Source organism: Mus pahari, chromosome 1 (assembly GCF_900095145.1).
Source record: "Mus pahari chromosome 1, PAHARI_EIJ_v1.1, whole genome shotgun sequence".
Lineage (NCBI taxonomy): Eukaryota > Metazoa > Chordata > Mammalia > Rodentia > Muridae > Mus > Mus pahari.
In genome coordinates this window covers 73,680,081-73,694,072 of record NC_034590.1, presented here as the reverse complement: position 1 = coordinate 73,694,072, position 13,992 = coordinate 73,680,081, and the positions used below count along the sequence as shown (strand labels likewise).

General features: G+C 37.4%; 1 protein-coding gene across 1 annotated transcript; it reads left to right on the top strand.

Moving 5' to 3' along the window:
* Positions 1–2,419: 2,419 nt before the first annotated feature.
* Positions 2,420–4,883, top strand: LOC110333409 (olfactory receptor 51F1-like). The gene is made up of 2 exons (XM_021215006.2): positions 2,420–2,503; positions 3,902–4,883. Exon 2 carries the CDS (start codon positions 3,924–3,926, stop codon positions 4,881–4,883), a length of 960 nt encoding a protein of 319 aa, XP_021070665.1. The 5' UTR covers positions 2,420–2,503; positions 3,902–3,923.
* Positions 4,884–13,992: the final 9,109 nt, after the last annotated feature.

Sequence of the window (13,992 nt, the reverse complement as noted above, 5' to 3'; positions counted from 1 at the left end):
GGGTAGGGGAACAGAGGTGGGGGGAGGGGTATGGGAAACTTTTGGGATAGCATTTGAAATGTAAATAAAGAAAATAATAAGAAAAAAAAAGTTATCAAAAAAAAAAAGTGGAAATACAAATAGTCCTGCCTTGCATACTATTGCCCGCCCCCCCCCACACACACACACAAATCATCCATTGTAAATATGTTACATTAGGAAGACAGATAATTTAAATCTGGCTGTTTCATTTTGGAGAATTACTCATTTCTTCTACCATTTCTACTAATTTTAAGACAACACAGTATACTAATTTTATAGTATTATAATGAAACAAACTACCATTCAGTTGGCCCATAGTAATCAGCAAGCAAATTAGCATACAATAAACAATAAGGATAGTCTCTACACTAAATGGTTTTCTGTGGATGTCAAACTAAAAACCTATAGTCCTAGCTCAGTCAATTAAAGATCACCCCTTCCAGGTTTAATTTAAATATGAGATGTTTCTCACAGGCTCATGTGTCCAAGGCCTGTTCTCCAGTTAGTAGTAATACTTTACATGTAAAACGTGGCTGGCTAAGTCAGTCACTGGGATCCTGTCCTTGTAGCTAGTATTCTTCCTTGATCCCTTCCTGTCTTTTCCCTTTCTACTTCCCATTCACCAGTTGGTAAGATGCTATTCTCCACCAAATGCTCCTGCCATATTTTAGGCTCACTCAAGGTCCTCAACAATGGGACTTTCTGAGTAAGAACCAATCCCTCTCTTAAGGTTTTTTTTCCTTTAGAAATTTGTCACTGTGATTGAACAATAATGAGCACACACAGATTCCTGGAGTGTTAACCTCCATTTTTTAAAAAAATATATTTTCTAATGCTCTATTGATAGCTAGCCCACTCTACTAAAGATTATTTCCTTATCATATCCACTTGTGACCACAAAGAGTGAGAGTGTCCATTTCTTTCTCATTCCTCCCTTAGGATAACAGATAAAATGAACGAGTCAATCAGGTCCTATCTCCATCCCAGGATCAGTTGATATTTGCCAACAAGGCATTGTAGCAACCAATTTACCCAGGAAACAGACTGGGGAAATGTTTATAAATAATTTTTCTTAATTATATGGCTAACAGTAAGTGAAGGCCTAGAGGCTGGACAGTAGGGTACTCTTGCACTGGAGCCTGTTGTGACTTTAACTTTCTAAGAGAAAAACTGTCCCTCAAGGATGTAATTCCACAATTGTTTTTAATATATATATGCCTTATAATTTGTATGTCTTTGTGAACTGGGTGCTTTTGTTCATATGTGTATATACAGTTTAAAAGCATAAACATATGAATGAATTAATGGTCATAATTTGCCCTCAGAGTCAGTGACTCTTCTATTTTATTCTTATTCTTTAATCAAAAACACAAAACATCAAAATAAATAGAAGTTTTACACAAAGTGAGAAATGTCTGGGGTGTGTAAAGTGTCCATGAGGACTTGATCTCACACCTTGTTTACAGGTATTAAAGTACCACATTTTGCTCCACAGTTTTTTACACTTATTGCCTATCACACTCTATTGCTGATGACACCACATATCTGAGTCAGGGAACAGAGAAATCAATGAGTGCTGATCTTAATACTTTATTCTTCCTGGCTAGCTTTCATTGAACTAGAAGATTCTAGGCACAATCTTACTCTTCTGTACACTTTATGAGCAACAACAATGATACCTTGAGAGCTATGCCCACTGATGCAATAGTGGTTCAATGTTACGGGAGTAAGTGACTGCTTTCTGATCCTATGTAAGGTCCCCTCCACTAGATAGAACTCATGCCTGGCAGCATTATTGGGGCCAAGAACCTGTGGCTAAATATGCTATAGGAGAGAACCCAATATTATTCTACTAGTGGGCATAGTATTAAAATGACTGCTAATCATTATCACTATACTCATAGGTTAGGGCATCCATCAATTCTTGCATTAGACTGAAATTAAAAGAAACCCAAAATTTGTCCACATTCAGAGAATAAGAGATTACAGAATACTAAGTCATAAATGGGATATCTTGATAGCATCCTTTCTCACAAGACTCTGAGATCATCACAGAAGTGTGGAAATATTGTTGAGCCAGAGGTGATAATGAATAACTACAGGAAATTAGATTTTTTGTAGACCCAACAATACCCTTAAGAACTCACAGTAAGTATGACAAAATGCATAAGAAACAGCACATCACTATGGAGAGAAAACTGTGTGTGAATTCTTCAGTTTCCTTTGTTTATCATTCAAGACTCTGGAGGACCACTGTTTATTTGAGTTATTAGCTTAAAACCTTTGGGGATTTAATGGTGATACCTTACATTTTACAATATGTTGCTTGTTCTTTGCCAGTTTCCCCCAGAGAAATTCACATCTTGCATATAATCCCACAGTTCAGTTAAAACTTACTAAAAAGTCCATAGGTCCCAGCATGATAGTCTGCTCTGTCTCTGCTAACAAAGACATAGAAAGTTCCTGTTTCCACGGGGCCCTGGTAAGATTGATAACGATGCTCACTGTGCTGTCTTTGTATATGTTTATTGCCTACACATAACTATTCAAATAGGTTTATAGAAAATACTGGTAATCATTTAGTATACCCTATCTTGGCATCCATATAATATCAGTTTCTAGGTGTATATTGCACTAATTCCTCTCAGATAGAATTGAAACTCATGAAATTTAAGATTTAACAAAAGATGAAAATAGCATGAAAAATGGTTAATTAAAAATACATTAGAAGATATTTATTAGCCTAAAGGAAATTCTTGCTAAATTTGACTGAAAACTTTAACAGGGTAAGGAATGTTCCTACTATTTAATTTTTAACCTAGTGTCAATAAAAATATTTCACCTCATATTTCTGAGAACTAATTACTCTCCTGTGCTGATCTCAATCACATGATGCTTTCAAACATTTACATATCAACTAAATACTCTCATTCATTATCTAAAATTCATGATTATTACTGTATCTATAATCACAGTTTACAAATTTGTATATTTATCAAAATTCTTCCCGTTTCAAAGCACCCCCATACCTCTTACAGCCTATATTAGTCACAATCTCTGTCTTTTCCTTAACTGCTAAGTTTCTGAAAATGAAACAAACGATAGAACCACCACAATTTCCACATCCATTCCCTAATATACCCCCAGTGGTTGGCAGTTTCAGTGTCAGCGAGGGCACCTGGCTTTTCCACAATCAACAACTACTCTGAACTTCTTTTGAATGTTTCAACATTTGCTAGAGTTAGCCAACTCTACTCAACAGTGCTCAAGCAGTTCAGCACTGTTACCAACATATACACAGGAGGATACCAGAGTATCTCCTCTTTCATGGTTCTCATAAACCATTCAGATTCTCCTAAACTTCCACAATACTTTGTCTTCATTATTTTCTTTTAATAACCTACTCTCCTTGGCTGTTTACCTGTTTTGTGGGATTTAAAAGAGTATTCCTAGAAATCTATGTCTAGAGAGTCACACCTGAAGGTCCATTCCAAACACATGGACATCCTTAAGTAGGCTTCTCTTGATCACTTTAAACCTGACTAATTAAAAATAAATTTGTGCTTGTTTCCTGTATTCTAGTGACTCTCCTGCATTGAAACATTCCTATTATTTTTGCATTCTTAGAAATGACTGTTTATTCATATAATCTGGTGAAACTTAAAATCTAGAAATATAAAAATAAATATATATGCACACTTAGATGAAAATATTTACTTGGTTTAACATTTAAAAATCTATTCTAAATATCTAATTATAAATGTTAGAGTAATAAATTTTAGTTTCCTAGACAACAGAATTTATTTTCTGGAGTATTTTTTTTTCTAATCAGAAAATTGTCTAAATACTTTCTATAACAGTATAATTTGTTACTTCTTAGGAAGTGAGCACTGTAAAGGCAAATGCTACATATTCATGACAACACAGAATTCCTAAGCAACTTCACATCGAAATTACCATCCTTCTTGCTGACTGGCATTCCTGGCCTAGAGTCTGCTTATGGCTGGATCTCCATCCCTTTCTGTTGTCTTTATGCCATCGCCCTCTCTGGCAACAGCATGATCCTCTTCATCATTGTGACCCAGCATAGTCTGCATGAGCCTATGTACTATTTCCTCTCTGTGCTCTCTGCCACTGACCTGGGTTTGACTCTTTCTACAATGTCAACCACCTTGAGAATCCTGTGGTTTCAGGCAAATGAAATCAGTCTAGATATATGCATTGTTCAGATGTTTTTTCTCCATGGATTCACATTTATAGAATCTGGGGTGCTAGTGGCTATGGCTTTTGATCGTTATGTAGCAATATGCAACCCTCTTAGATATACCATGATTCTTACTAATTCTAGAATCATTCAGATGGGTTTCCTAGTGATAATGCGTGCTCTACTATTAATAGTCCCATTACTTCTGCTCCTTAAACCTGTCTCTTTTTGTAAAAGGAATACCCTCTCCCACTCCTACTGTTATCATCCAGATGTGATTAAGTTAGCATGTTCAGACACTCGGGCGAATAGCATCTGTGGGCTAGTTGATCTCATTCTGACCACAGGGATAGATACTCCATGCATTGTCTTATCTTACATACTGATCATTCGCTCTGTCTTCAGTATTGCCTCCTCTGAAGAACGACACAAGGCCTTCAGCACCTGTGTGTCCCACATTGCAGCAGTTGCAGTGTTCTACATCCCAATGTTTAGCCTGTCTCTGGTGCATCGCTATGGTCGGTCAGCGCCCAAGGTAGTTCATACAATGATGGCCAATGTTTACCTTCTTCTACCCCCTGTGCTCAACCCCATCATCTACAGTGTGAAAACAAAGCAAATCAGAAAGGCTATTCTTAGTTTGCTCTTTGCAAAATGAACACAGAGTTTTCTTAACTTTTGAAAATCCTGCTGTGATTTTCATGCTCCAAAAACATGGTTGGAGATTCCCCATTAGATGTGCGTGTTTTCAAGTTTTTAATTTATTTAGCAAGGTTTAATGAATACTTAGATGTTTTCTGTTAAAATATGCTATGCTGTGCTTTATATTCTAACCAGGGAAATGTAATTTGTAATGATGAAGAAATAAAACTATTGCTCAAAGTAATTGACATTTCCTGATAGTTTTGTGCTAGGTTTTCTCAAATGGCTCACAAAGCATTCTCTGCCTGTCCTTCAGAACAGCCCAGCAAACTGTGTAACTATTTACAATGAAATTAAAATGTACACTGTTGATTAAATGAAAGTCTAGAGACATTCAGGCCACACATCTAACATGGATCAGAGTTGATATTTTGGTCTATGATTCCCACATCCTAGACACCACACTCTGTGTTACACACACTACTGAATGTTCCCAGGGCAGATCCTCCATGGCAAGGAGTAAAGTGTGCATCACCATGAATCCACGTCTTGGGTTTTCAGTTTCATAGCCTTTTCAAAAATACTTAGCTTGTTGTGTTCAGAGACAATATGGGATATACATGATAAGGATAAATGGTTCAGACAAGTAATAGTCAAAAGAAAGTTTTGGGAGCCGGGCATGGTAGCCCACGCCTTTAATCCCAGCACTTGGGAGGCAGAGGCAGGCGGATTTCTGAGTTCGAGGCCAGCCTGGTCTACAAAGTGAGTTCCAGGACAGCCAGGGCTACATAGAGAAACCCTGTCTCGAAAAAAACAAAAAAAAAAAAGAAAAGAAAAGAAAGAAAGCTTTGGGAATCCAGGATATTTATTTATTTGATAAATGAAGTGGAACTCTGGCTCTAGAAGAGACAATCAAGTAAAATGAAAGAAATCTTAGAGTAGAGGTTCTTGATTTGTTTCTTAATGGTTCGTTAAAAATCTTCATAATAGTTTATATAATGAACAATGACTCATTAAGAATCCTCATATGTAGCAGAGGATGGCCTTGTCGGTGATCAATGGAAGGAGGCCCTTGGTCCTGTGAAGGTTCTATGCACCAGTGTAGGGCAATGCCAAAGCCAGGAAGCAGGAATGGATGGGTTGGGGAGCAGGGGGAGAGGGGAGGGGAGGGGATAGGAGACTTTCAGAGGGGAAACGAGGAAAGGGGATAACATTTGAAATATAAATAAAGAAAATATCTAATAAAAGAAAAAAGAAAAAAGGAAAAAGAATTCAATACATGTTATTGTTATCAATCTGAAGCAAAATCAACATATTCATATTACTATGGTTTTTTTTTCCTTTGCACGGGGTAATAGAAATTAAAGGATTAGTAAACATACACTCTTCTGTACAATAAACATAAACATGGCCAAAAATTAAAATAATGCATTTAATGGTATTATGGCTGATAACTCAATAGTGGTTCTCTATCCAGTTTTTCTTGTAATCTGATTATTACGGATTTCCAGGATGCATCAAGAAGATATTGTGGATACAATTCTGTAGAAGAATATAAGTGTGATGTGTCCAATATTCATGAGAGAATATGAATTTTAAAATCATAGGCCTTATCTGAAATAGGCCTTGAGATAATGAAAACACACATTCTTCTAAACTTAGTGGAGTTAAACTGTTTTTAATAATTTTATTTATTTACATCCTAGCTGTTGTCCCCTACCCAGTCCTTCCTCCCATAGTTCCTCATCCCATTCCTCCTCCCCCCTTGCCTCTGAGGGGGTGCTCCCCCTCAACAGGCCTCCCCCTTTCCTGGGACCTTAAGTCTCTGGAGAATTAGGTTCATCATCTCCCACTTAGGCCAGACCAGGAAGTCCTCTGCTATATATGTGCTGGGGGCTTTGGACAAGCCCCTGTACGCGGACTGATTGGTAGCTCAGTCTCTAGGAGCTCCCTGGGATCCATTGAGACTATGGGTCTTCAGCCTCTTTAATCCTTCCCCTAACCATAGGAGTCCCTGACTTCAATTCAATGGTTGGGTGTGAGTATCTGCATATGTCTCAGTCAGCTGCTAGTAGGACCTCTCAGAAGACAGCCATGCTAGGCTCCTGTCTGTAAGCACATCATAGCATTAGTGATAGTGTCAGGCCTTGGTGCCCCACCCCCCCACACCCCATGAGATAGATCCCAAGTTGGGGCAGTTGTTAGACTGCCTTTCCTTCAGTCGCCTCCATTTTTGTCCCTGTAGTTTTTTTAAACAGGAAAAATTCTGGGTCAGAAATTTTGGCTGTGGGTTGGTAACCCCACCCCTCCAGGACAGAGTTAAGACTCTGTCCAAATACCCACACCAGCTGGGACACCCACAGAGCCCAGCTGACTTGGGACCTACCTGCCCTGCGGAGCTCCATCAACTGTTTATTAAATGCTCACTGTTATTCTTTTATGCCATGCACTGTTCTAAAATTGTAAGCACACAAAAAGTAGGAAAACTTTGCTCTTGTGAAATCCACAGAAATAAGACAAGTCAAAGATGTTAGAGGAGGGGCTGCTCAGTACAATACAACAGAAACCGGCTGTTATATCAGGCTATCCACATAGGAAAAAATGAAAATAAATTCACTGCTTCTGAAAAATAATAACTCAAAATGAATAAAAAAATATAAAATCTGAAATGTGGAAACTGGTAGAGGAAAATACAGAAAAAAAAAAAGCAAAACAGCAAGGTAGAGGCATAAACTGTTCTGAAAAAGACTCCACTGGTATAAGAAGTATTCCTATATAGAAATATTCCTATATATTAACAAACATGATTACATGAAGTTAAAAAGCTTCTGTACAGCAAACTAAATGATTTCTAGAGTTTTGAGACAGTAAAAATATTACAAACTACACATCACACAGAGACTAACATGCAGAATATATGAAGAAGTGCAAATAGTAAACATTCCTCCAAAATCATAATGAGCTAATGAGATAAGCAGACAGTTCTCAAAATCAGCACAAATGTCACGTTAATGTCTGCCAGGGTTCTTTATCCTTAACCATCAGAGAAACACAAATGAAAACTACCTTCAGGTTCAATCTTCTGCCAGTCAGATGGTGACCAAGAAAAGAAACAGTCAAATACTAGCTAGAATCCCAACTTGAGGCCCAGGCCACAAGAGGGAGCTCATACCTGACACTGTCTGAATGACCAGGAACCAGAGGAAGGACAGTCCTGAGATTCAGGATAGAACCAAACATGACTGTCGGAAAAAAAAAAAAAAGTCAGTGATATTCTGCCAAAGTCAGTGATATTCTGCCATGCTCAAGGATCATCGCTTAGCCTAACTGTCATCAGAGAGACATCATCCAGGAACTGATGGAAACAGATCCTGAAACCCACAGCCAAACATTAGGCTGATGCAGGGGAACCACAAAAAGGAGGGTGCAGGAGGATTGTAGGACCCAGAGGGGTTGAGGACACCGAAGAACATTACCCACAAAAATCAATGAAGCAGTGTTCATAGGGGCTCACAGAGACTGAGGAAACAAACATGAACCCTGTATTGGTCTGAGCTAGGTTCTCTGCATGTACATCATAGTTGTGTACCTTGGTCTCCTAACTGTGGAAGTGAATGGTGTCTCTAATGCTTTTTCCTGCTGACGGGGCCTTTTATCTCCTACTGGGTTGCCAGTTGCCAGCTCCAGCCTTGACATGAGACTTTGTGACTAATCTTACTGCAACTTGTTAAGCCATGTTTGGTTGATATCTTTGGGAGGCCTGTCATTTTGGGTTTTTTGTTTTGTTTTTGTTTTGTTTTGTTTTGTTTTGTTTTGTTTTTTCCCCCTGTAGAAAATGGAGGAGTGGATCTGTGGGAGAGAGCAGAGGGACACTGGGAGGAAAGGACGAAGGGGAAACTAGGAGCCCAGATGTAATGTATGAGAGAATTTTTTTTAAAGGAATATCGGGAAAGGAACCTTTATGCAATACTGGGGCAAATGCAACATGTTATAGCTACTGTGGAAATCAGCAAGGAGGTTCCTCAAAGAACTACAGCTGTCACTATCATAGGACCCAGCTATGTCATCTTGCCTATATTCACTGAAAACTCTTTTTTAACATACTATAGACATATTTACAAGGCCATGATTGTTGCTACACTATCACTAAGCTAAAAAATTGGGAAAAGCTTGGATTTCTGTTGACTAAATAATTGATTAATGAAAACATGCATATATGAATAGTAGAATTTTATTCAGCTATAAAGAAAAATGAGACTCTGACATTTGCAGGAAAATCAAGGGCCTAGAGATCATTGTTTTAAAATAAGTCAGATTCAAACATATAAGTAACATGTTTTCTCTCATAGGCAGAACCTAGATTTAAATTCGTGTACGGGGGAGGAGCATGAAAGTAGAAAGATGACCATGAGAGGAGAGAACAAGAATTTCATGGGTTGAAGAAGCCTAGAAGTATAAGGCAATTATTACTCAAGTCTAAGGGTTCAAAGGCAACATGATACTAATTCCAGGTAACAACGAAAGAATAGGGAAGAGTCCATGGGAACTTGAGCATCTTTTTTATTGCAGCAGCTGGCTTGGATGCAAGAGTACCAGTCAGACCCATAAGCCACATCAATATTTATGCATATGTGGAACAGAGAGAAATGGATTCCAATTCTCTAGGCTTTACAGAATCTCCAAAGTATACATTCTATGTGTCTATGAAGGCTTGCTTATCTTCTCTCTTTATACAGAGCCTCAGCTGACATGTATTCAAAATGATGAGAAAGTTGCTTAGTCATTCTGTTTGTGTTCAGCCTATTGTTTCTGAATCAGTTATCCAAAGAGTGACAATGACTTTTCAGACTGCAGTGTATTTGTGAGCTTTCCCTGCTGTTTAACCTTTCTGTTGTTTTCTACCACTTGAACACAAAGCTTAAGGTTTCCATAGGAAAGTTGTCTGTCTAGCCTATGTCTGACCCCATCTTTGCTCATATTAGCTTTCTGGAATCCAGTCATATGCATCATATTTTAGATTCTGCCTTACACATACACACACACACACACACACTCAAACACATACATACATACATACATACATACATACATACACACACACACACACACACACACACCTGCCATTCTCCCATCCTATTTTTCTGTCCTATTTATGCCTCAGATCCATACACAAACAAATATCAAATGAGACTAATGTGAGTGTTTTTTTTCACAACTATGCCAAGTGATACAAAATGGAAGTGCTTAGAAAACATTTGCTATGGTTACTAAATTAAAATTAAAGCTTTCATTTAAAAAAAGTGGATTAAGGCCAGAAATATAATAGAGGCTCAAAGGCAATTTTAATTATCTCAGAAAGTACTGAGAAATTATGAAGGATTCGGGTTTTCTTGCTTTGGTTCTTCCTGAGTTTGTTACCTTAAAGGGAATGGGGAAATGATGTAATTAATTTCAATTTTTAAGTAGATTATATTTAAAATCTCATGCAAGACTTTATATGAGTGTTTGCTTTCTGTTTGCTCTAAAAAGTTATCTAATGCAAAGAAACAAATGAGATCACAAATGAGTATTTGATGTAAAGTGCACAAACGCCCTATGTGTCAGGTTGAGCTTCAGTGCACCACCTTTTTCTTTCCTTTTGGTGACATTTCCAAAGCAAGAAAGTGCTGCTAAAATATGTGCTGTGATATACTTTTAATGAGCTGTCATCCAACTTTATCAGGCTTGCGATGAGTTGTAGAGATGCCTGAGAATTCATCTGGGGAAAGCCATTTACATAGTACCTTGATCTTGCCAAAAGAGCTTATATTTGATTTTGTCCACATTAAGTATCTCAGAAAGCAAATGCAGCTATTTGACTGTTTGTATAACATCTCTAAGCTTATGTGTGTTCACTTCTCTTATTGCTGATAATTTATGTGAAGACAAAGTAACCTCTTTCAGTGACATCTGGTGAGAGTAGGCAGGCATAAGGGAGATGTAGGGTGAAGAAACAAGACCATAGGAAATTGTAGAAAGTTGAGAGAAAACAATTACATTTCTTCTGAGCTTTGGGGAATAGTGGAAAGGGAGATGGAATGAGTTTGTAATTATCAAACCACTCAGTAGCTTTCTAGAAATTTTACACTAAAACTGAACATTAAATTATCACCCCATAATCCAGCCAGGAAGATTAATTTTGTTCCTGTTCATGCAGGCATGATGAAACATGGTAAGGATAGTAACCATAGGGAAAGAAAGGAAGAAAGAAAGAAAGAAAGAAAGAAAGAAAGAAAGAAAGAAAGAAAGAAAGAAAGAAAGAAAGAGGAAGGAAGGAGAACAAAAAAGAAAATGAAAGAAAAATTCAGGATTATGGTAAGTGAATTAAAGCCTGCTTACATCATACACAAAATTTATCGAAACACATATATTAGTATCATGATAACTGCTATTATAACAAGCATTCAAACCTTTTCTTTTTATTTCATAGTTAATGAAATGTTACAATTTAAAGACTGGAGTCATTCCAAGCTATAATAGAGCCTCAGGCCAAAGGAAATATGTATGCTTCTAGCTTCAAGGAAGCCAAAAAGTCAATAACATTTAAATTTTGCTTCTTTGTTAATCCATTTTTAACTAATAGGATTACTATATGTGACTGATATTTTCTATTCACTGAAACATGCCTTAAAAGACCCAAAAGATGTCCCACCATACCACCAGGACACATGCTCTACTATGCTTATAGCAGCCTCATCTGTAATAGCCAAAAGCTGGAAACAACCGAGATGTCCCTCAACCAAAGAATGGATACAGAATTGTGGTTTATTTACACAATAAAATACCAATCATATAGAGACTTGATGTCTCAAGGAAGGGGAATGCTGGGGTGAGGATATGAGGTGGGAGGTAGATGGGTAGGTTGGAGTGCATGGGTGGGTGGAGACGCACCCTCTCTGAAGAATGGGGGAGGAGGAGAGGATGGAGAACTCTGGGAGGGGGAACTGGGAAAGGGGACAACATTTGGAATGGAAATAATTAAAATAATTTTTAAAAAGGTAAATGGTATGTACTCACTAATAAGTAGGTATTAGTCAAAAAAGTACAGTTCTTAATGATAGTGTGAAATGAATCAGTTGTCACAATAGTATAGTACATAGCCAGTTTGATAGAAATAGGGTCTTAATCTCTTGTGTAGTTCTAAACAGTTATTCAAGGTCATTAGCTGTCTTATGTCAAAGCCACAAATGAGGGGAGTCCTCTGCAGTCCTGGAATGGGTTTCATTTACTTTCCAAACCATCACCATTTTCTACAGGCAGTTCATGGAAAAGAGGTCACCTTGCCATATGATGATGATCTGGGACCATTAGAATCCAAAACCTGACAGGAACATAAAAGGGTGAAAGAAGGGCCAAACATCTACAGACAGAGGAACCAGAGAATCTATGGGCTCCTCAAGAGAAGTTCAGTGCTGTGCCATTTTTCAGTATTCATGTTCCTTCCTTAAAGTTTCAAATGCTCAGGACATGTTGACGGATCTATGACACCAGTAACCTTCTCACAGCTTATCTTTTAACTTTAGAAGTTTTTGAAATGAATTCAAAAGAGGAAATATTTTGCCAAGGCAATGCCCAATGCCCATCAAAGCATACTATTAAAGGCATATAAGAAATGTCTTTAAGGCAATGATGAAAAATCTAGAAACTAAGTTGGCTAAACTGAAGATAGAAGTTTAATAAAGGCAAAAACCACCAGAATTATAGAATCACCAATCATAGGAGTAATGAAACAATTTCACAAAAGTAGAGTATGCACTTTTGTCACATCATTTTGCCTTTCCTGATGGCCAGTAGGGACAGAGTCAAACACATTAATGCAACAATTAAAAAGTAATCAAGATTAAAAATTTATGTCACTAGTCTAGGAAACAACAAAATCCTTTATATATAATTTAGTTTCTTCATAAAATTCTCATGCTTGTTATATGAAAGAATTGCTTATTCTGACAATTATTGTTTTAGGAATCTCATTTAATATTAAAACTTGGCTAATGACATAAGATGAGGTAAACAGTTGGATTTTAAGAACTCCATAATTCTTAATCTGTGACAATTTACAAGAATTAAAATATGCAGAATTAATCACAAAAAAACTCAATAGTAACTTAAATCTGTTTTTGTACTCATTGTCCTAGGATTTGGTAGAAATCCATTATTCAAAATTGACCCCACAAAATTATGTACTTAATGTTCATTATTCATTCACTGAATATTCCTCATTTTAGCTCCATATAAGAGCTAAAATGCATCTTTCTAAGTATCCCTTCCTAGACAAACCACGTGCAAACCCCATCAGTCCTTCAAACTCAAAGAGTGAAGCCAAGTCAATATAATTTGCCTTCCATGCTCCACGCTGCCTGTTGTCAGTAAGGCACTTTATTATCAGAAAAGTGACTGAACATTTCTCAGACATTTCTCTTGTCTCTGTGTTTTAACTTCTTTTTCAGCAAAATAACATGGCTTATCTCCCTTTGGGGATGCATCCTTGTCTAGCCAGCTAAGCCGGATTTATTAGTCTATCCTTTGACTCTGCCCTGCAACACCATTCAAACTGATTCCAACTTACAGAAACAGAACGTGTTTGTTTTTACGCTACACGTGGTTTTTATGCTTCACGTGTTTTTACCATTTTGGTTTCACTTTTCCATCTCTGCAGACTCTTCTGATATAAGCCCATTTTATCAGGAGCCCCTAACTTCATCCATTTCTCTTTCAATTTTTATCCATGCAAATATTGAATTGATCTTAAACTGAAATCACCTATTGCAAAAGAAAAATCAACTTCCCAAGGTTTCTTCTGCTCTCTAAATCACAAAATCCTAAGATACTAAGCTAAGATACTAAGTCATAAGACTGTGTACTGACATTAGAGTTTCCAAAAGTTCTCTGTGCCATCACTCTATTCTGCTGAAAAGAAAACAAATGCTGGAGCTGTGATGTCTTTTCTTTCAGCTTTGGGCATCATCAAGGCAGAGGTTTCTGGCTTTCTGCTTGTGTAACACAGAGGTCTTGGTGCTCTGAGGTGATTCTTTCAACAGCAGGACTACTTAAGCTAGTTGCCTATCCTCCCCAAAAAGCATCCCAAT